The sequence below is a fragment of the Melospiza melodia genome, chromosome 1 (genome assembly GCF_035770615.1).
Source record: "Melospiza melodia melodia isolate bMelMel2 chromosome 1, bMelMel2.pri, whole genome shotgun sequence".
In the NCBI taxonomy this organism is placed as follows: domain Eukaryota; kingdom Metazoa; phylum Chordata; class Aves; order Passeriformes; family Passerellidae; genus Melospiza; species Melospiza melodia.
This window is the reverse complement of record NC_086194.1, coordinates 122,523,782-122,546,386: the sequence shown is the minus strand read 5'-3', so window position 1 is coordinate 122,546,386 and position 22,605 is coordinate 122,523,782. Positions and strand designations below refer to the sequence as shown.

Here is a 22,605-nt window from a genome sequence, read left to right as displayed (position 1 = left end):
TTGCTGTATTTTCTCAGCAGAGCTGGGTGGTGATGTATCAGCTGTGGCAATGAGAGATGTGGGTGTCTGTATTTATTGAAGAGAAAAATGTCTTGTGCTTGGCATGCTCACAATTAGTTCATCACTGTGCCTTGGTGTGTTAACAGCTGCAGTATTTGATTTATAGCAGAGAAAAGAGTGATTCAACAACACTGAAGTGATAGATCAATATATTGATATTAAACCAGCCATTCAAAGCTACTGGTTAGTGATGGAAGAGAAAGCTCTCATTACCTGCCATGGGATATGTTAGAAATATTTGTATAAAACATGGTGCCAGGTGCTTCTGTGTCGTATATGACAGTACACAGATGTACTCTGAAGCAGCATAAAAACAAATCAACAAAAAACCCACAAGAATTTATTTCCAAAGCAGATGACATAAAAGCTCTTATTTTACACATTGAAGAGGGAAGGGGTGGGAGAATTAGTACATTGAGATCTTGAGAAAAATCGTAGAGCTTCTCTGCAGAAGTAAAATATAATAAAAATATTCACTGTTGGAAGGGTGGTACATTTAGAAGGATTTACTAAATTTTAGAGCCTCACTGTGACACACAGAGCTGAGATGTGAGCACTGCTTTTCCTGCCCAGGTACTGTGGGCTGCTTTCCCAGAATGAAGGAGGCAGCTTTCATTTTTAGCAGAATCTTCTCCCAGAAGATTCAAATTCCTAGTTCAACTGCTTCTCAGTGCACCAGCATAACTGAACAATATATCACTTGAAAAATGAAACAAAATCAGTTCCTGTTTTGGCTCCTTCTGAAATATCTTGGTGACAGATTTACCTTAAGCTCGAGATGGCAACAAAGAATGAAACTTGGAGAAATTCTGACCACAGGACTGCCAAGTTTTCCTACTTTGCCTTTGCATGGGCAATAAGCCTCCAGGCTGCCACTTTGGTTGGTGTTTGACCCCAGGGTGGGGCTGTCACTCCTACTCAGGGGTTTCCACCTTTCCTTCTGGGGCTTTTACCAGGCTCTTTGCTACCTCCACTGCTATGCTGGAAATAATATACAACACTTGCTAATTACTGGGCAATGGGTGTTACTTGTTAGAGAGTTAGTGTTAGGGGCCAAACCCTAAATATGCTTTGAGAATTTGCATCGAGGACAGGGGACCCATTAAGGATATGGGAGTCCCTCACTAGGACTATGACCAAGGGTCCAGCTTCAGGATGCCTGAGGGGAATAGAAATATATAATATCTATCATATCATATCATATCATATCATATCATATCATATCATATCATATCATATCATATCATATGGTACAAAGTGTGAGAAAGATGATGTCATGTCAACTTTGTTAAAATAGGATGCTGCTCTTTCAAAATTGATTTTTTTTGTTTGGTTGTTTAGTCATTTGAAAGAAAACAACTGGACCCTGGAAATTAGTGGTAGAAGATGCCAGTGTTTTTAAGATTTCCCTGTTGCTGCAAGTGGGTGTAACAGGATGTTCCCTGCAGCTCAGTACAATTTAAGTAACTCAAGCACTAATCTCTCAGTCAATTGTTTGGGGAGCCTGTTCCAGGAACTAGTAAGCATCACTCCTGAATCCAGTCTGAAATTTTTTTGCTCAGAAAGTTTGGGTTTGTTTTCCACGTAGGTCAAGGTGAAGGTGTTGTCCTTCTCTCCTGCTAGAGTAATATGCTTCCCAGCAGACTTGCTGCCTCTCATTTTCGAGGACAATGTTAACTCCAGAGGTGGAAATGAGTTTTTGCTGCTTTTCACTCCATTTCACCTGCAGAGCTAGGGGATGGAGATGTATCCCATTCTGAGTCACACACACATCTACTGAGCCATCAACAGGTCAGATTCCAAGGATAAATTCCTCACTCACTTGAACTTACGCAAAACAATTGAGCACTTTTTCCCTCTGACAACAGTGCAGCATGGGCCCAGCTTGACCAGAGAGGTTGTACAATCTCTGCACTTGGAGGTTTTCAGGATCCATCTGAACAAAGTCCTGTACAACCCATTCTGACCTCAGAGTGTACTTTGCTGCAAGGAGAGGGTTCAACTAGAGACTTCCCGACACCTCATGAAGCTTATATTTTCCTATGAATCTGTTACCTTGGGCCAGCTCTTCTGATCTGTTTAAACTAACCCCGATCATGAAATTGAAGAAGGGAGGGAAGGTGGCATCAGACAATTGCCCTTGAAATCAGTTCAGGGTCCAGAAGCTCAGAGATGGGGGCATGATCTTGGTGCACCTACTGCTGCTGCTGCTAACACCTTCTCTTGCTGGAAGGCAGGAGAGTCATACAAGAGCACCACTGCTGAGGGTTGTTGTGGGATAGACCTCTTCAGGGGATGAATTCACTCTCGGATGAATTCACTCTCCTTTGGTTTCAGGTGCACTGAGCAAGAGCACAAAGGCAGAGCATTAGCTGGGGACATTGTCCTGGAAATTGCCTCAGAGACAATGATGAGGTTGGAGTTTATCTCCATATTTCCTTCATTACTGGTACCTATATTTCCATCAGAAAGATCATAACTGGTGCCTTAGGAGCATGAACTGGTAGAGCTTGAGAAGTTATTCCCTGTAGTTTTCACTGTCTTGATTTTAGAACTTTTTTCATTCTGAACATATTTGATCATTTATTGAGGTCCTAAGATGTAATAATTGCTATTATTCTGCCATTACCTTTGTAAAGTTAGGTCTTTAATCTATTGTCAGGCACAGGTTTTTATTGCAGAAAGTTTAACATCCTAGTAACATTTGACTTTATTGCCAGCTGGAAGGGAAGAGTGAGAACACCTCTGGAGAAACAGGTTCAGATGCAAAGGGAGCTTTTAAAAGGGAAAGAGAGGAGCACAAGAAGCTGCTGGCTGACAGTCACAATGTGGTGATGGACCTCCGCTGGCAGATCCAGCACAGTGAGAAGAACTGGAACCGGGAAAAGGTGGAGCTCCTGGACAGGCTCGACAGAGACCGGCGGGAATGGGACCGCCAGAAGAAGGAGCTGCTCAGGCGGATAGAGCAGGTAAGGAGCCGCCAGGTAAGGACTCATCTCGGGTCAGCAGTGCCTGCCTGAAAGAATGAGGCCATTGTACCATTACTACACTCAGGCCAAGCTCAAGGGACAGCGTTAAGAAGCAGCGCAGGAATGATTTTTCTTCCTTGGCTACATCGATGTTTCTCATGTTATGAAACAATTTATATACACAAGGGAGTAAAAGGGAAATGCTCATAATCCCTGTAAAAGACCACTTATGAGAAATCAGCTCTAGGTTAGAGGTCATTTCCCCATTTCAATTACCCTGGACAAGCATGGACACATTCTGTTTGAAAGCTTTAGTGCATCTCTGTGCTGGAACACTCAACCCACAGAGTTACTCAGGGTTTGGTACACAGCTTCTTGCTGAAAAAGACTGTTCATCTATGGATTAGCCACCAAAGATGCAGCTGCTGCAACTATTCAGTCTCAACTGAATGCTTTTTCTGTGGCAAAGGAACACAGGGGTTAACATGAAGAGCCCTGACTGATAACAAACACAGTTACCAGTACTAAATATTCAGAAGAATATTGGTCATATGAATTTTGTGCAAACCTCTGTTATCACTTGCAAATCTGGGAATGCATACCTACCCCTTTGTTTTCATGCCTATCTGTATTTTCATCTGCTTAGTATTAGAGACAAATAATACCTAATGAATTTATTATCAGCCTGAAAGCCACACAAAAAATGAAGTTTTATGTGGGGGAGTTAAAATACCGCTTCTGACTGAACATTGTTCAGATCTGAGTCATGCATTCCAGGAAAATCAAGAGAAACAAGTGAATTGTGGGTCCTCAACTAACTGAATGCTTTCTGTCCTTAGGACAGCAAAAATGGAACCACACGAGCCCTGTGCATGCCCTTTAGAGAGCATTATACTTGAGAAAAGCACAGAGTGGCCTCACAGGTTTAAATCAGTGAAAGCCCAGTATAACTTCATGACCAGCTTTTGCAAAGGATTCATTGTCTGTGTCTCATGTTCCCATGTCAGAGCTGCAACAAGAAGTTAAAAAAAAAAAGAGACTAGGCTGGAAACAATATGAGTACAACACTAAACCTCAATTTGAGCTTTGGCTGTTAAACCCACAGAGAAGCTCTTAGGAAAATCCCATGCTCATGTGGATATTTCTAAAATCAATGCTAAAAGTGTAGGTCTGCGTGGGCAATGCCAAACATGAAGGTTTTATAGACCAAGAAGGGTGATTTTTTAGCTTCTAAATTTCAAAATATCAGCAAACAATATTCTCAATTTTTTAATCTCCTATATATCTGAGGGGTTTTGTGTATACTTCATGCAGCTTTTTGAGCTAGCCATTATAATGCGACACAGTAGCGCATCTCCTAAGATAAAACCATCAAAGCCTGTGAGCCTTATAGCAAAGCTCTACATGCAAAGCTCCTGGCTTGCAAGGTTCAGTGGCAGAAGGTGCTTAGTTAGTTCTCCATATCTTGACTGGGCTGGTTTCTAACTACCACTTATAGAATCTTCATGCACAATGGGAATTAAATAGCCCTCAGAAAATTTTCCAATATACTAAGGACATAGACAGAAACTTTTCTTTGAAGAATCACTGGTACCTATCTGGAAGTTTCTTTTCCTGTCCTTATAAATAGTGGGGTTTTAAGTATATCCTCAATAGCTTGAGGGACTTAATTTGGTTAAAGACTGCTTTTTCCATTCCCTGGGAATGGGACACACTGAAGAAAGCCACAGAGAAATCCCTGTTGATGTTACCTAGCTTTTAATTCTCTTAAAACCTGACATTACCTCTCAGTGTCATTCTGGGAGAGGCTACAAAACAGCTCTTAGCTAGTACTGGAACTGATTCCTTTTGTTATGTTTCTGAAACCTCTGGGCTTTAACTCTATATTTACTGTGCCAACAGAGTTGTACACAGAATTGGCAATGAATAGGGGAAATAAAAAAAATATTTTATCAAGCTAACTTCAGAGGACTAAATGACCAGAAATAGCATTTGAAGTCTTGGCCACCTGCCTACAAAACTTCATAACTCCATCTTTGCTTATAATCAAACATTTCCCTGTGTGACAGGAAGCTTCCAAATATTTGCAGGCTTTTAGTTGAATATCCTCTCAGCTTGCAGTCGTGCCCTGCTTTATATGGAAACAATTAGTGTATCTCTGAAGTCCTACTCCCCAGGGTTTTGGTGTGTGTATTCCATGTATGGCAGTACACTGAGGATGGGGAGACTACACACTGTGTATGTTTGAAACAAAGTCTAAGAGATAGCAGAAGCGTGTGTGCCACATTTCATTCTAATGCTTTATGCCAGTCTGCTTTCACACAGCTCCTGAATAATACATGTATGATAAGAGGGAAGTCGCACCAATGTATAAAATATATAAAGTACTTTACTCTGGATGGTTATGGGAATTGTGCTCACATAGAAAAAACGTGATGACCTACTTTCTTCAGAGCTCACAGTTGTTGTTTTTTCTTTTTAAGTACTCTGTCACTTCACTTTCCCTTAGAGACTCTCCCTCCCCTGTACTCCTAGAACTAATTGTGCACAGAGCACATTGACAAGTATGTCAACCCACAAGATCACCTGTATGAAAAGTTGCATATTTAAAGGTATAAACACATGGGGACTCAAAATTATAAGCTGTTATTAAAAAAGTTAGGACAATATTTGTCACTTTAATTCTCCTGTCAGCTCTCTGAGGTTCACAGAGTAAGGCAGTATCAGTACTGTTCTCTCATAAAGGTTTCCAGAACATTGTCCTTATAGGATCCCTAAAACTCTGAAGGGCTTGTAATTGGAGCTATCTATAAAGAAAGCATGTAATTACCATTTCTCCTTCCTTTGAATCTTGCTCATATGCTCAGGAATGGCCCCCAGGATCTCTTGATATATGCCTTCCAACCCCTGCCTTTATAGAACACCTCCTTTTAATAAAATGGTTTCAGGTTCTGTATATCATGAGCAAAACACTGAAGATGCATTTCCCTTTTTGTAGACCTGAATCAAGAAAAAATCTCACTGTTTTCAGCTCAAGTGTAAATTTAATCATTTGAGACCTAAAATGGTTTGGTCTAAATTGAGCAATATAATGTCTGTTTATTTTTCCAAACTAGAGCAGTTAAGATGAATATGTTTTGTAGGATCTCAGTTTCCAGGGCCCTAGTGAATGACTTGCATTTTCAGTTTATTGTCACTAATCCAAACATGCTGCTCGAGCAAAACATCAGAGTTCTTATCAGATTCTTGCAGTCATTTATCATGTTTGAAATTATCACTTACTTCATCCATCCTGTTGTATTTACAATTAAAAGAGAAGTCGATCACATAATCTAATTTTAATATTGGCAATTTCACTAATGGTTCACTTTTTGAAAAGTGTAGAGTTAGTGGCTTTGATGCCCCTTCTATAAATACACATTTTCCTGGAACATGTTCTGCATGCTTAATTCATCCCTTTGACAATGTTGTTCTGTACAAATACTCAACTTTTCAACCATGCATTCAGGCTAGGCCATATATAAAACAAAGCTTTTGCGTTTTTTTAAGCGTAATTTTCCACCTCTGGAAACAAGTGGTATACATAAAAGAGCAATCTTTGTGTTGCTGAGCAGAAGAAAAATGTCTTTGTTTTAGAAAAATGTCTTTGTTTTGATGAGAAGGCAATTCGCTCACCCTTCCATCAGCGTCTACTTGTACTGATATGAAAATTGCTTTTAAATAACAGTCTGTGTTGATTTGTTTCTTTAAAAACCAGATTACAGACAGATGCATTATTTTGTATATATGTATAAATTCAGTGTGTATATATGTATACATATACATGTAAATAAGCAAAACTGTAGATATATACATTTAGTTACCCAAAATCCCATGAGTAATGGCCTCAACGTTCTGGAGAAGTCTCCCTTTGTGGAGGACCAGCAGAGCAAGGCCAGCATCCCCTGGAGGCGCACCCCTGGGGCAGGGCTGTAATCCGCAGGGCATGGGTGCCTTGCTCCCGGGGAAGGATGAGCCCTGCCAAACGCCATGCACTGCAGAAGTAACTGCTGCTCCTCTTGGTGTGCCTTGTCCCCAGCTGCAGAAGGAAGCGAGCCCACGGAGAGGAGCTGGTTTGGCGTGCGACGCCAGCGAGAGCAGCCGGCGGCCGTTTGCGCCGCAGGGGAACCTCCGCGTGCCCCGTCCCATGGGCTCCCGCTCCTACTCGGACTCCGACACCATCCAGTTCGACGAGCGCTCGCTGTCCAAGCTGAAGGAGAGCGACCGGTGCAGCGGCACGGAAAACCTCTTCCTGGAGTCACTGTCCCTCGACTCGCCCGACGAGCCTGAGGAGCATCGCTCTCGGCAGCTGGAGAGGGAGAAATTCCTGACTGGACTAACAGAAGTATGAGCTCTTCTGCATTTTATCGTGCTGTCATGGTATCTCTTCTGTCAGAATCAGTACAGCTTCCCTGCTGTTGGAAGTGAGATATTGTGTCACAGGCACTGCTTACAGTTACCCAGTAGTAAATTTGGTGTGGACAGGTTTTCATTCCTTCTTATAAGCTGATTAGACCAGTGTCAGTCACCTGACAACTGGGAGCCAGCCTGGAGGTCCCAAAGATTAATTCATCTTGTGGCCATTTATGTTATGTATGAGAACAATATTTGACACAACATATTGGCTTAGAAGGTCTTAAGTCATTTCCAATTATAAGTAGATACATATTTATGAAGAAACGTGGGCTTTACTTTGTTAGTAAAGCAGTAAGTGCTGTAGAGAGGCACTTCTGATTGTTCTGCCATATTTGCCTTCTGAGCAGATCAGCATGAGTAAGTGAGACGTTAAAAAGATGAAGTTATTTATCAGCAAAGTACCTACCCTGAAGTCAGACCATAAAGCTATAAAGATATAAAACACAGTGCTAAAAGATGACAGCAGGAAATGGCAAATGAAGTCTGTGTCCTCCACCATGGCAGGCTTATTTTCATCAGTTCCAGGTCTTCACAGTTTGTTTCTATTGTTTCTGAGTGAAACCAAGCGTCCCAGTCCCCAAATGCTGGTACAAAACTGAAAGATTGAGAAATCAAGTTCTTTGAAAGGAATAAGAGAAAAAAGATTTACAGAGGCAAGAAATGTGACTGTCCTTGTTACATAGCTGTAGGTAGCTGTGTTCCAGTTAAATTTTCTTCCCTCAGTGCCATAAGTGTATTGCTGGCAGTGTGGGATCCCATATTTATTATTTCTTAGACTTTTTTTCCCTACATGTCCAAGTGCTCAGCGAAGAATGTTGGTAACACTATCAGGGAACGAAGTTTTGTGCCTAATTTTGATTGTTGTTCCCATTCCTTCAAATTCAGTCTGATATTCAGAGAAAATATCTCTTCCCTTTTCTGTTTTTCAGATATTACCACCATTAACAAAAGGGTGGACAGCAAAATTTGTTCTTGGTGATATTTGCATAGCTTTCTTTCAAAGCTTGATTTGGGGAAACCTGGGCAAAGTAATTTTCCCTCAGAGGGTTTGCTGAAGCGAGACTGATTGGAGTTTAATGAGTAGCTTAACTGAGGATGCACAGAGGCAACTGCAGCTTGCTGACTCTACCTTCCACTGTATTTTCTTTTTGGTACTGACTGCAGTAGAAATCAATCCAGCCTTCACCCTGATTAAGCATTCAGTTAGGTCAGATTTACTCTGCAGTAACTCCACTGAAGCCACCGACATTATTCCAGAATTATACCACAGAGAATGCAAGGAGGATCAGTTCACTACTATTTTTTTTTCCCTGACCCAGGATAAATACCAGAAAGGTATTTGCTGAGCTAAGCAGTGCTGTTTTTAAACAGTCCCAATTTGAAATGGACTTTTGGTAATGTTCTTGATTTCATGAGGTCAAATAAAATATGTACAGTACCAATGCTTTTTTCCCATCTGATCATATTTTGAATTCCCTGTAGTTTACTAGAAATATAAGTAAACAGAATAACTGTAGCAAATGCTTCAGAAGTAGCTATTTAAAACCCTAACTCATTATGGGAATTGTCACAGGGAAATAACTGCCATAAAAACATATTAATACTATTAGCAAGCTGTAGGTATTCCATCTAGGAAACAAGCAAGTCTTCCCACACATTTAATATATCAAGCTTAAGGAATTTCAGCTGGTGCCACTTGTTGGTTCCTAGAAAATGTATAATGACTCCATTTATCTTTTATTTCAGCACAGCTAGCCTCTAGTATAAAGTAGATTGCCTCTACAGAAAAAAGTCACTCAAAAATATATAGTCTGAAGCAATATATTGTGGAAAAAAGCACCTTTTTTGGCCCACATCTAATTGTGAATGCATGGAAATATAAAAGTTAAAAGCTGTTGTAGATTTGGCATACAGGCTTTACCTGTGCAGTGTGTTGTCCTGATGGCATTGCCCACTCTCCTGCCTATGTACAAAGTGAAGAATATTCCCACTGGCACTTTAAGAATCTATATCAGAGAGAAAATCAGACAGTTTTTAGAGACAAACATACCTGGTGCAACTAATGGGAAGCGAATGACGAAATACCCATAAGCTAATGCCGCCAACACCTTTAGAAATAACTTTTCCTGCTTGTTTCTGTTTTCGTTCAGGAGGAAGAAACACACAAAGGAAATCTTCAAAGGTGAGTAAAACTTGCAGTGGAAAGCCCAGCAAATACTCAGCTGCTGGAGCTAGGACTCTCTGCACCCAAGCCACAGGCCCAGGACATAGCCATGCCACCTCCTAAACAGCCTGCAAGCCAGATTAATGGATTCACCCAGGGATTAATTTGTCTCAATATGCTTCAGTTCTACTCTGATTAACTTGGGCCACATTCAGCTGTCATGCACAAAGACCAAACTCTATGAAAGTGTGTGAAGCTGCAGCTTACAGTGAAATCTATGCCTGCCTTAGCAAGCAGTGCAGTACACACTACAGACATCCATAAGGAAAGGAAACTAAAACTTTTTCTGTAAGGGAAAAAAAGTAAAGGAAAACACTGGGTGCTGAGGACACGATATGCTGCTGCATGTCAGGAATATTTTGCTTTAGACTGGTTCTAGTCTTATCCCATGGGTTGAATACCGGCCTAACTCTAGAATGCATTGCTTGTGCTTCTGGAGAGCATCTTCCAGCTCATTTTCATCCCAAAGGAATGAAGCCTGTGCTCTCTGAGATTGCCCTCCTGATGCAAACCAGAGCATCAGTCCATGAGATCCATTCAGAAACCATACTTACCTGAATCCCTAACAGAGACACACCCAAACTGCAGCAGGAGCTCTTGATTCAGAGTGTGACTCACAGTGTGACTTGGCTGTATCCTTTGGATCACTGATCCATGAAAACCACTGCTTGCTGAGTTCTCATCCAGTTTGAGTTACCTCATTGAACCAACTCTGATAAGTACACTCATTTGCATTTTTATTTAGTGCCATTCAAAAAATTTGATTTTTTTTTTTCTTAAAATAAAGCAGTAGGATAACTCATCTGAATGCCTGTGATTTGTACAAATTAGTGAAATGCGCGAGAGCCAAGAATTCAGCATTATCACTTAGAGATATTCCCTTGGTTAAACTTCAGCATGTAGCAGCATTTCTGCTGGATGTCTCACATCACTGCACACCAACTGTGCAGCCTGGGCAGTCTCAGGAGTGGGGGTAGAGTTGATGATTTCCCAGCAGGTCAGAAATACTCTACACTGGCTTTGAAAAGGGTGCCTTGTATTGTGACAAACACTCATTTCCTGTGAACAGTATAGTTCTGAGATGCATCCTACTGCTCCACATTACAGATATTTGCCTAGCAGTAATCCATGAGAAAGCAGCAAATTAAGAACCTCTACTAAACCATTTGGTACTTTTAATGGCACATCACAGATGTTTGTGTTCACAGCTATGTCAGAGATAATAAAAGGCGACTTAAATGAAAGAAGGAGCTAAAGGAAGGAAAACTAGGAAAAGGTTTTTCATGCAGAGGGTACTTGAGCACAGGCTCCCCAGGGAAGTGGTCATGGTATCAAGCCTGCCAGAGTTCAGGAAGTGTTTGGATAATTCTCTCAGGCACATGGTGTCATTTCTGGGGTATCCTGTGCAGGACCAAAAGTTAGACTTGATGATCCTTGTGGGTCCCTTCAACTCAGGACAGTCCATGATTCAATGATTGAAGTGGTTTTATATGTAAGCAGATGGTGAATGTTGGATTTCCAGAGTTTGCTGCTGAAAAGAAGTTACTTTGCAACAATTTCCTGGTGCATGAGTGACTCTTTTGTGTTCCTCTCTCTAGGGCAATGTCCGTTTCTTCCATGTCCGAATTTCAGCGCCTGATGGACATTTCTCCATTTCTACCAGAAAAAAATTTGCCTTCATCTGGCAGCAAAGATGATATAACACCTCCCTTGTCTCCTGATGATCTGAAATACATTGAGGAGTTCAACAAAAACTGGGATTACAATGACACTAGGAGCCATGGTGGGGCAACTGAGAAGCCTGCAGAGGGTTGGGCAGAAAGGACAGAAATTGGAAAAGCCGGGAAGGATCCTGCTTCAGATCCATTCCAGGCATCCTCATGGTACCTCACCACCAGTGTCACTATGACCACCAACACCATGACCAGCCCAGAGCACTGCCAGAAGCAGCCAGCAAGGAGTCTCAGTGTTACTGACAAAATGGGAGTGCGGGTATTCCACAGCCCGCCCGTTGTCCGTAGGTTCGATAACTCAGTGATAGCTGGCAGTGAAGGGAAAAACCAGGCTGAGCCAGACTTCCTCTTTTCTGTGACCAAAGCTATGGGGAACGTCACTGAGACTAAAGGTGCTTCCTCGGACATGTTTGGAAGGTGGTCTTGTGACCTGGCCAAACACCACAAAGATTTTCTGGAGAACGGTCTTCATCCCATTGAACGTCCTATTTGCACTACTGTGGGCTTTGCCTCACCCCTGCACAGCTTGGAGATGTCCAAGAACATGAGCGATGACATGAAGGAGGTCGCTTTCTCTGTCCGGAACGCGATACGCTCCAACTCCACGGAGCCGCAGTTCAAGGACACGGCGTGCCAAACCAACGGCATGAGGACCACAGGGACACAGACCACCCAGACCATCAGCGTCGGCCTGCAGACGGAAACCCTGCGCAGTATCACCAGCAGTCCACACAAGTGTCTGACACCAAAGGGGGGGTCCACGCCTGTCTCCTCACCATCCAGGAGCCTGAGGAACAGGCAGGTGACCCCCGTCATTGAGAAGGTCCAGGCTAAGTTTGAACGCACATGCTGCTCCCCCAAATACGGCTCTCCGAAGCTGCAAAGGAAAGCCCTTCCCAAATCCGACCAGCCAAATAACCGGACTTTGCCTGGCACACCTCAGAAAGGATTCAGTGAGTCCGCCTGGGCTCGATCGACCACCACGCGGGAGAGTCCTGTGCACACCACTATCAACGATGGCCTGTCCAGTTTGTTCAACATCATCGACCATAGCCCCATCTTTCATGAGACCTTCCAAAAATGCCCCAGATCTGGCAGCCGGTCCAGGTCAGCCGAACCCAGGCCAGAACTGGGCACGTTGCAGGAGCCGTGTACAAATGCCCGTGGCAGATCACCCAGTCCTCTCCGTCTGGGCACAGAGACACAAAAGGAAGAAGGATCTGAGGTGACAAGTATTAGGCAGGACTTATCTGCTCCTCCAGGGTACACACTTGCAGAAAATGCTGCCAGGATCTTGAATAAGAAACTTTTGGAGCATGCCTTAAAGGAAGAGAGAAGGCTACGTTCACACAGCCCACCAAATCTTAGCAATGACAACAGCACAGGAGAAATTGTCAAAGTAGATCCAGGGTCCATAGAGGTAATGAATTTGCTTGTTTTTCCTCCTATAGCTAAGTGCACTCTTCTTTGAGCAAATGTATTATGAGTTCTCTTGCAGTCCTACTGAGCATTTACAGTGAATATCCTAGTCCTGTCTTGGTACCACCAGCAATTTCCAGTCATGAAACTTTGGATTAGTCACTGAAGAATGCATGAAAGAATTGAATTTCTATCCTGGCAGCTTATTTGGCTTGAAAGCATCAGAAGAGTTTTATCCTTTATGGGATAAAAAATTGTTCTTCCATAAATGGCTGGGATAAGGGTTTTCTGTCACAAAATACACCACATGTTACATACAGATACTCTAGGAACACTAGGTTTGAATAAATTTTTTATGCTGGATGGAAAGGTAGATTCTTTCTCCTACACAAGAATGGGCCTTAACAAGTTTGTGTGAAAAATAGTCTCTACAGTACCCTGGAGCAAAACTTCAGGGCCTTCAGCATATCTTTTCTGAATGTATCTGATTAAGTTTGGCTCAGGTCTGTGAATGTGATTGAATGGCATGATGTTTGGTACTGACTGCTGCTGCCTCACAAAAATAACAAAAAGCAAAAAATACACATGTAATCAACTAATCTAGACACATACCTATTTAGTGTTTAAGAACTCCTTGCTGATATTTTGTCAAGTCATCATCTGTCTCAGCAAGTGTGCCCACATGTTGGGGGTCAGTCTCAGGTGCAACAGCAATCAACAAAAAAAGAAAGTATCATGATGGATGAAAGCTTTCAGTTACCAGTATTTAAACCTCCTGTTTCTGGTGAACCTCTGAGAGCACTTGAGACTCTTACTCTTAAGAAGCCCAGAAAAGCTGAATTATGCCCAGCTCTTACATGCATATATTGCCTTTCTTGGTACAGCCATGAAAAGGGCTGTGTGCTGCTGGCTGGTGACAGTCCCCAGGGCAGAGGCTCCTCATCCTCTCTGCCCTGTGCTGCCCCTTTAGCATCCTAGTCTTGTGGTGAGCCCCTGGCTCCAGGGAAGCAGCTGCTTGACCCCTGCACACCCCATACACCCCTGCACGCCCCATACATGCACTTTGCCTTCTCTGGGCAGACTCCTACTCCCCCTGCCTCAGATACCTTAAAAACGAAGGTTCAAACCCCACTTTCTAACTCAACATTTGGTATGAAGGATTTCTGAGAGCCTGAGTGCTGAAACCTTTGCTCTGCAGTTTTCCTTGCACTAGTGGGTGGTTCTCAATGTACAGTCAGTTCCTATTTTTTTAGGTATTGCTCAGAGGATGTAATCTTTTTTTCCTAACAGACAATCCAAACCTAAGTTTGGATTAGGTTTATTCCCTATGTGCAGTTTAAACAGATAAAAGCAGGGAACTTTTTCAATTAAAAAAGGAAAAGAAACCACATGCACATTATAAATACTAGTGAGTGAAAGTGGTCTTTGTGCACAAACCTCAGAGCGAATAAAGGTGGGAAGCAGCCTCATTTATTTGACTTTTTCCAGCTAACTCTGTATTTTGTCCTTAGTTTGAAATACTGGGAATACACTACTGGTCTGTATTAGGAAGTATATTTTTACTCTGACAAGTTCAATTCAGCTTTGCCTTCAAGGTAACCCTGGAAACTCTTGATTTCCTCCTGTATCTTTTAACTGCCTCAGTAGATTTCAAATATAGGTAGATAGATGTCATCCCAGATGATCACAAATTGCTGTTGGCAAAACACAAACTAGCAATAGTACCTGAGTTTGATGCACAGAGTGATTAGGGTCAATGCTATTTAGCAAAAACTCATTGACTATCAAACTGGCAGAAAACTGCTCCTTTTTGTGAATTCTCAGTATCTTTTGCCTAATTTTTTGAGCTATGAGCCCTAGAGCTAAGACTTGTTTTTCCTTGCAACTCCTATGTGACTGTTATGACTCTAGTCTAGAGGCACAGGTTTTGTTCTTTGGCTGGTCCTGGCATTTCTCAGGAATGTGGATTGAAAAGGAAACTGGTGGGCATTCACACAATGAGCTTAGCTTTTCCTAGCTGAGGTGGTGCTCTGGAAGATGTACTCAAGGGAAGCGTGGGTTTGCTGCTGAAAAGAAGCACCCACAAATAAGTTTAGACTCTGCAGGTGCCTTGGGTTATTTGTGGATTACCCTGACCACACAAATTACACTTTGTACAAATTCTCTTAGCACATTTTGTACAAAGCCAGACACAGCTGTTCAGGGAGTTATGATCTTGAAGGAGCAGGTTTGTGCTTGGGGCAGCACTGACACAATGCTTCCACCCTCCAGTAGATCCCTGCTCTGCTTCCCTCTGACCTGTTGGCTTCTGGCCAAGTCAAGTGCCCTTCTTACTACCACACGCCTTCTAGATTCTGCAGCCATGGCATATAAATGATTTTTAAACTTGCATGCAGCACCTGTTGGTGACTTTTTCTCAATTTGAGCTTCTGAGTTATTTAGTTACATAATTTTCTTCTATATTCTTCTATATTCCTGCTGCAAATATGAAATCTAGTTCATATATTTATCTATTTATATACAAATGCATGTGCATGTGAGTGTATATGCATACAGAGCAGCAATAACTTTGTGTTTTCTGACTTACCCAGAGCTGCTTACAGGCAAATTCATAATCCACATAGTGTGGCCTACTAGTGTCTTATTCTGTTAATTGAATAAACCCCTAACTTACATGTGTATCATAGGATTTATCCATTTTACTCTTAAAAATGCAGATTAGCATTACGTAACTAACAACATAAGCTCTTTAGGAACATTTTTGCTTTTATAACTAGCAAGGGTATAGATTGTGGAGGTTACACAACAGTCCTGGACTGGGAATCAGACTCACTTCTGGAGAGAACACTGTGAAAGGAGCTTCCACACAGACCCAGAGATGAGAGAGCAGGTGCTGCATCCTCTGGTTGCCAGAGCAAAGCAGTTGCCACAGGCTTGCCACTGAACCACTCAGCATGGGAGGGAGAATGCTGAAAATCAGGGGAGGTGTTGGCAGAATTAAAGGGCTTTTGGTTAAGCTTGGATTTCCCATCCAGCATCACTGCTGAAGAGAAACAACGGAGAAAGGTGAGGCAAAGAGCTGCCATGAAACCTGAGAAATAGAAGTGTAAGCAACAAACAATAACAGCCATTTTCTTGCTTCTTAAAGATTTCCTAAGCAGAAACTCTCTCTTAAAATCAAATTAAGGGAAAAAAAATACAGCTTTATTCCTCTCATAGTAATATGGTTTTTCCCTAGCCCAAATCAAGGTTGGCAAAGAAAAACAGATATCTTTCTTTGCTCAGTAGAAATGTTTGGTTTGTTTATTGATATGTCCACTTCTGAAACTGTGCTAGGATTATAAAAGGTTGGTTTGTTTGCTTCCTTTCTTTCTAAGTCTTTTTCTTCTAGTGGCTTGGCTTTTATTTTTGATTATTAGTTTCCCTGTGATAACACTGGTAACATGATCTGAATGAGTAGTAACATCGGGAGACTTCTTCCTTGCTGACATGAAACCTTCACTTTAAAAAAAATAATCAATTAAAACAGTTCTTTCCAACCTACTTGCTTTCTTTTTCTTTTCTGTCTGTTCTGTCCAGAACCAAACTGTCTTATTAACTACCCCCTGGGGACTCTAACCCTGCCTGCCTCACTGCTGTAAGTCCTTTCTACCTTGTTTCCAGAGCTTTCCGAAAGCGGTCATTCTTGAACACGGGGGTCAACAGAGGGAAATAAATGGCCACAGCTCCAGAGGTATCAGCACACACCTGTGGGGTTCAGCACAACTCCAGGGGTATCAGCACACACCTGACATCCCTGTGGGGCTCTTTGTATGGGACAGTCAGGAAGAGTTCAGGACAGGAGCATATCTGCTGTGTCCTGTCCTGCAGCAGCAAAGGCTGTGAAGATGTCACACTTAAAATTTGTGCTGTTGGGGTTTTTTTGCTAAGCTTTTAAAAATTGGCAACATTTAAGACCAACACAAAGGTATGCAAAAGCGCTGGGGAGGGATTCAGATTTGTGACAAACTTCAAAGTTGTTTTTTTTTTTCTTGACAAATGCACAGCACTGCACAGGGCTTCTGGCTGCCACAGAATGCCTTCCCTCCAGTTCTGGCTACAGCAGTAGGTGGAGAGGGCTGGGAAGGGGCTTCGGCACCAGCCTGGGGCTAAAGGCTAAAGTCACTTTGGCTCATTAAGAAGTCCTGCCCAGTGTCTGCAATTGCCACAGTAGAGGGAAGACTCTGTGCAGACATAAGCTGCGACCATCCACTCTGCCTCAGACAGAAGAGAAAACTGTTTTCCTTATTTATTAATATAGACATAGCCATGCTGGCTGACAGCCTGTTTTAGGAAATAGCTAGAAACTGAAGCTGAAATCATCTTTCCCATTTTCATCTTTTCATTTTCTCAGGCTAAGAAATGCTGCCTATCCACCTACACCCCTGAGCAACTACCAAACTAAATTACCCACAGGTTATTTATTTTTTTGAAACCATCTTTAGCTATGACAGCTACATGTAGTAAGGGAGGAGGGGTTTTCACAAACCATTCTGCAGAGTTTCCTTGTCATGGCTGCATTTCCACACTGCAGGTGGGGACGACTGACTCAGCAGCCAGCACTTTATAAGATTATGCTGCCACTCACTTTTGGCCCTGGAGCAACATCCATCACCAGCACAGCCTTGTGTGCTGCTGGGCATGTGTACATCACAGATAAGATGAGCTTAACCTTGATGTTTGGTAAAAGCTGACCAACATCTGCGGGCGTGCTGGAGAGAGGCTTTTGAACAGGGAGGCAGGAGTGGAAATAAATTTTGTTATCACTGTGCTAACTCTGATTTACTGCTCCAAAACTAGGATAAAGCAGCCAGGAGCAAGCAGCACTATAAAGATATCATTTTAAGCCTGCTTTTTGAAAGAGGCTAAGACAAAACCCACAAATCTCATAGCCTCAATTCACTGTGTTGTGCTGCCCATGACTGTTTTTGCACAGATGGATTTCTCTTAACAAATCTGAGTCTAGTGGCAGCTTTCACAGACCATATGCTGCCCCAGGCACAATGGGATAAGGTGAAGTAAGGACACACAGTCAATCTTTTTGTTAGCACCCATTTCTGTTTCAGCCTTACTGCTGTTTTAGCAAGGGTTGTGAAGTTAATGGCACAGAGATGGGATGGGGGATGAGGATGCAGAGAAGAGGGGCTGCAGGCTGAGGTGCTCTGTGAGTGCTGAGGGCAGCTGGCCATAGCTCTTTCTCAAGCACTGGTGTGTGGCTGTAGATCACCCCACTGGCTGCATGCTGCCCAAAACACCTGGGTTGACCCTTCACTGAGGCTTTCCCAAGTCCAACAACGCACTCTCTCCAAAACATGTGTCACCAGCTCCATTTCTCATACCTCAGCTCTATGTCTTCAAAACTGGTCTTTCTGTCCTATGACATTCATGTTTGGTCTTCCACTGCAATTGAGAAGTTCAATGTTGTATCACATGTTTATTCACTGTCAATCACATCATGTTACCTACTCCAATATTCTCCACCTTTAGTGACTATTCTCCTTCTCCATGCGAAACAGTGTGCTGAATCCTGGCCTCCCTGCTGCCCTGGTATCCCTGCATCTTACTGTGCCACAGCTTTTCCTTTGCATTGTATCATTTCTGGTCTCTCTCTTCATTTATCATCAGTTTACATTCTGACTTTGCTTTTTACTGAACTCCTCTGTACATTCCAGTGACTGCTGCTTGGTGTACACATTGCTAGATGTTGGCAAACTTCTCTGATTTGCTTTTTAAGTTTCAAGGTATGCAGTGAAATTCAGAAGTTTGGCTTTGGCCCTGTGAGACAGATTTGCTTCCACAGTCACTTATCTTGATGTAGGGAACATTCAGAGCAAGGCAGGAAGTGCACCTGTACTTTGAGCAAAGTGAATATTAAAAGCATTACCATCTTAGTGGCAGGGTGAAAAATCACAGCTGCAGATTGTTTCTAATTGCAAAGGCAAGCTAACCAAGCCAGAACAGCAGAAACTCAGTGAAGGAATAAAATTTCCAGTTTCTTCTGTTTCTGTGAATGTTGCCTTTAACAAAGAGTAACTCTGAATCCTGTAACTCAGGCTTCAGCAGCTGGCAGTTAGCAGTGGTGTTCCAGAAAATGAAATCTGTAGGTAAGCCTCATATTTAACCCAGCTGGAGATCATAACTACCCCTGTAGTCATTATTCTGTGCTAAGAAGTCTCCTGCATGTCAAGTCTGAATTCTGAAGGCGAAAAAAAGGAGATAGTGGTTGATTTTTCACCTGCCTTGCAAATGCCAGACCTAGGCTTTTTATGCCAGGTCAGCACTTAAAGTGTTGAACAGCAGAGTTTCCTGAATTATTATGCAAATGTACTTTTCAGCTCTTCTCTTTCTAGCACAAGGACAAATAGCAATTGAAAGTGTTTCAGCTACTCCAACTCACCCTCTTCCTTTCATTGTCTCCTTACCTGTTCCACAAATCACGGACACACCTGGAGCCCTCACGCAGCCTGGTGTTCGCTGCTTGCTTTTGTCCCGCGCCACGGCACACGCTTAGCTTTAGTTTGGCGGGTTTGTTTCGCAATTCTTCGCGCACACCGGCGGTCTCTAACGCGAGTCACTAACCGCTGTTTTGCTCTCTTGGCTGCCAAGGAACTGCCTTGTTCTGCACTAGCCCCGTCCCTCCAACCCTGCTTCTCCCGGCCAGAGAGACCAGCGAAGCGGCGCCCACCGTCACGATGGGCCTCACATTCCCCCACTGCCTCACAGTCGCAGTCCACCGGAGACCCGGCGTCCTCAGAGGAGCGCGGAAGCGAGGAGCTGCTGGCAGAGACCCCCGGCCAGGGAGGCGAGCCGGCCTGACCACACACGGGAGCAGGGCAAGACACCCCTCGCCTCCGCCAGGCCGCCCGCCAGCCATCCCTGCCACGACAGGAGGGAGGTCTGCTTGGAGAGAGAGGTCAAAGAATGTTCTCAGACACAGCTGCTGAATGTGCAACCTGGGGAAAACAGAGGTGTTTCTAGAATGAAACAGTTAATGTGCCTGTAATAACTTAATTTTTTTCATAGCCGAGAAAACTATTTTTGTCTCCATCTTTTCTACATACAGTATATTAACAAAAACAACAAAAAAAAAGGGTTAAAATGATATAAAGTAAGATTTAAAATAAAATGTAAATTAAGTTTTAAGGGAATTTGAATACGTGCTCGCGCTCTCTCCAAATACTGACTGCCTTTTGGTTATATTTGCACTGTTACGTTTTCAGTTTTGGTTTTGGGTATTTTGGGTTGGTTTTTTTTTTAATTTCATGTAAAACTAGGGTCTTAAGTTAATTTTATTCTATTTTAATGTCAGTGTTATCGGTTTTTAAAGGTAAGGTTCTTAAAGATGCTTCAACTGTCTGAAGCGATACCTTTTAAGTAGTGAAGAAAGCCATTAAGCTCGTTCACTAGACTTGTAATTAATTGAGATGGAGGGGAATACAGGTAAACACAAGTAAATGTGTGAAAAAAAAGAGAAAAGAATGCCTCAGAAAGTCTTACAGAGTTAGCTGTAAAATACACCTACAATACTTGACTTGCATGCCTCTGGGTCCTCGCACTTTAGTGCATGTACATACTGCTACTGTACCATCACATAAATGTGAGTCAATCTGTTCCACTGTAATATTGTTGTGAATTTACCTGTACTGTACTTTTATCGTTGGTATTCTTGCATTGACTATACAAAAAAGAGTTTTTAAATTATTGTTAGCAGTTCAACTGGCTATGTACAGCGTTTACTGAGAACTTCCTTCATTTTGGAAAAACCATGGAAATCTCTGGGCATACTAAATTGTAACTGGTCTTGTTTAAGAGTCTGTTTGAGACCATGTGAAGTGGAATAAAACCCTCAATATTTACAAGCTGCTCGAGTGCTTCATAATGTTTTTTTTATGATGGTACTTCCCAGGTTCATTTAACAGGGGGACATAAAAGCCCCTGAGCTCCTCCTTTATTCATAAGGAGAGAAAAAAGCTTCCTAATATGAAATAAATCACAGCAAACCCAAATACTATGCTGTGCTCCACGGACTCCTGTGAGCACTGGATCAGACCGTGGGAAGGTTTCTAAATTCCATCCCTGAACTCCATAAGACATCTACTCACAGGGATTGTAGGACCCATCTTCCCAGTTTCTCTGTGGCCCTGTGGCTTGTTGTTTTCTCACTCATGGGAGTGAAAACCAGCCAGCTAAATGGAACACCAGAAATATGACACGTCCAGTATTAATCTAAGCTTATGTACCATCTGCATTACGCACGGAGACCAATAAACAGGGCTTTTGTAAAACTGAAGGCTAACAATGAGAAGTAAATGCAGCCAAGAATTCACACTTCTGAGAGGTGGAAACCTCTCAAGCCACTTTGCCTAAGACCATCTGTTTGGCCACATGCTTTCTCTGGAGCCTCAGAACTGCTCTGACTAGTTATCCCGTTGCTGAACTGGCTTGTTCCCATTCTGTTTCCTTAGCTGAGGTTTTCTGAGGCTCATTTGCTGAAGAGCACCATCTGGGCTCCCTAGAAGCCTTCCTGGTTAGCTCTGTCAAGAAACAAGCCCTTCACATCCTGTCCTGCTGTGTCACAGCCAGCTTTCTAGGAAGTTTAATTCAACTGTTGGATAAGAACAAACTCCCTGTCTCCCAGATCACAGCCATTTTAGGTCTGATTTCTCCCATATCAGGTAGGGCTGTGGCTATTGACCCGAGGTCAAAATGTCCAGCTGTGGGTCATCATTACAAAACTGGGCAGTAAATGGACAGTACTGCTGTCTGATGGCTCTCTGGTGCCACAGTCAGAGCAAGGGGTGTCCAGGGCCAATGCAGAGCAGCAAAAGTCATCTTAGTGATAGCTGCCTTCCCAGCTGTCTCAAAAACCTCACTGCTAGGCTTTTTCATGAGTTTAGTACAATCACCAAGTCTGAATGTCTAAAATTGTCCGTGGTGGCCACCATGTTTGCTGAAAATCTTCCTCCTGCAACACATTGCTGAATTGTTGCGCTAATTTGGGTTTGGGAGGGGAAGGAGGAGCACAGGCAAGAAGTGTTTTGAGGGTGAACCACAAGAGTCACAGTTATTTTGGAGAAGACTAAGCCACAACTGAAAACTCCTTGTTTGTTTTCAAAGTAGCTTTGCAGGAATAAGGGGAAGGTTGCTGCTTCCTTAAAAGCTATTTCTCCTTCATGAAGCAATTGGAAGTTGCAAATGAACGAGCAATGTTGACATCTGGCAAGTAAAAATTGTGTTCTGTTTCTTGTGACAGCTGTAATTTTTTTGTTAATGATGCACCAGAAAATTCAGGGCACTAATCTGTTACTTTGATGCCAGAAGATGGTATTTGCCTTTCAAGTCAAGGATACCCCAGTTTGCAGAATTAGCTGCTGGCCATCCTGAAGATCTGCGAGGATAAGCAGCTGCCTGTGGCTTGACAGGTAAAGTGCTTCTGAAACAGCAGGAATCACTGAAACAAAAGCCAGAGAGCAAGCAATAGCAAGAAGGAGAAGGTTAAGCACAAATAGAGATTCTGTGGGTAATCTTAAAAAGAATGACATTAATTAAACATAATCTCCTTTCTAGTCTAATTAGTGAATACAGTGACATCGAGAAATATCCCATGTTTCTACTGGCTCTGGAAACAACAGGGTTTTTCTCTTCCAATATAGCTGCTGGGGGGTTTGAGACATTCCTACCCACCTTCACATTATTCCATCATGCT

General features: G+C 42.7%; 1 protein-coding gene across 13 annotated transcripts in view; it reads left to right on the top strand.

Annotated features, from left to right (window-relative positions):
* The window catches only part of MTCL1 (microtubule crosslinking factor 1), a 102,502-nt gene extending 81,744 nt beyond the window's left edge, over window positions 1-20,758 (top strand). For 7 of the 13 annotated variants that reach the window (XM_063166338.1, XM_063166327.1, XM_063166317.1 and 4 more), the window contains 5 exons: window positions 2,781-3,029; window positions 7,108-7,413; window positions 9,635-9,666; window positions 11,307-12,861; window positions 19,506-20,758. In XM_063166338.1, coding sequence (XP_063022408.1) covers window positions 2,781-3,029; window positions 7,108-7,413; window positions 9,635-9,666; window positions 11,307-12,861; window positions 19,506-19,715 — 2,352 coding nt within the window. In that variant the 3' untranslated portion in view covers window positions 19,716-20,758. The other 6 variants (XM_063166357.1, XM_063166347.1, XM_063166292.1 and 3 more) reach the window with 4 other exon arrangements.
* Window positions 20,759-22,605: the final 1,847 nt, after the last annotated feature.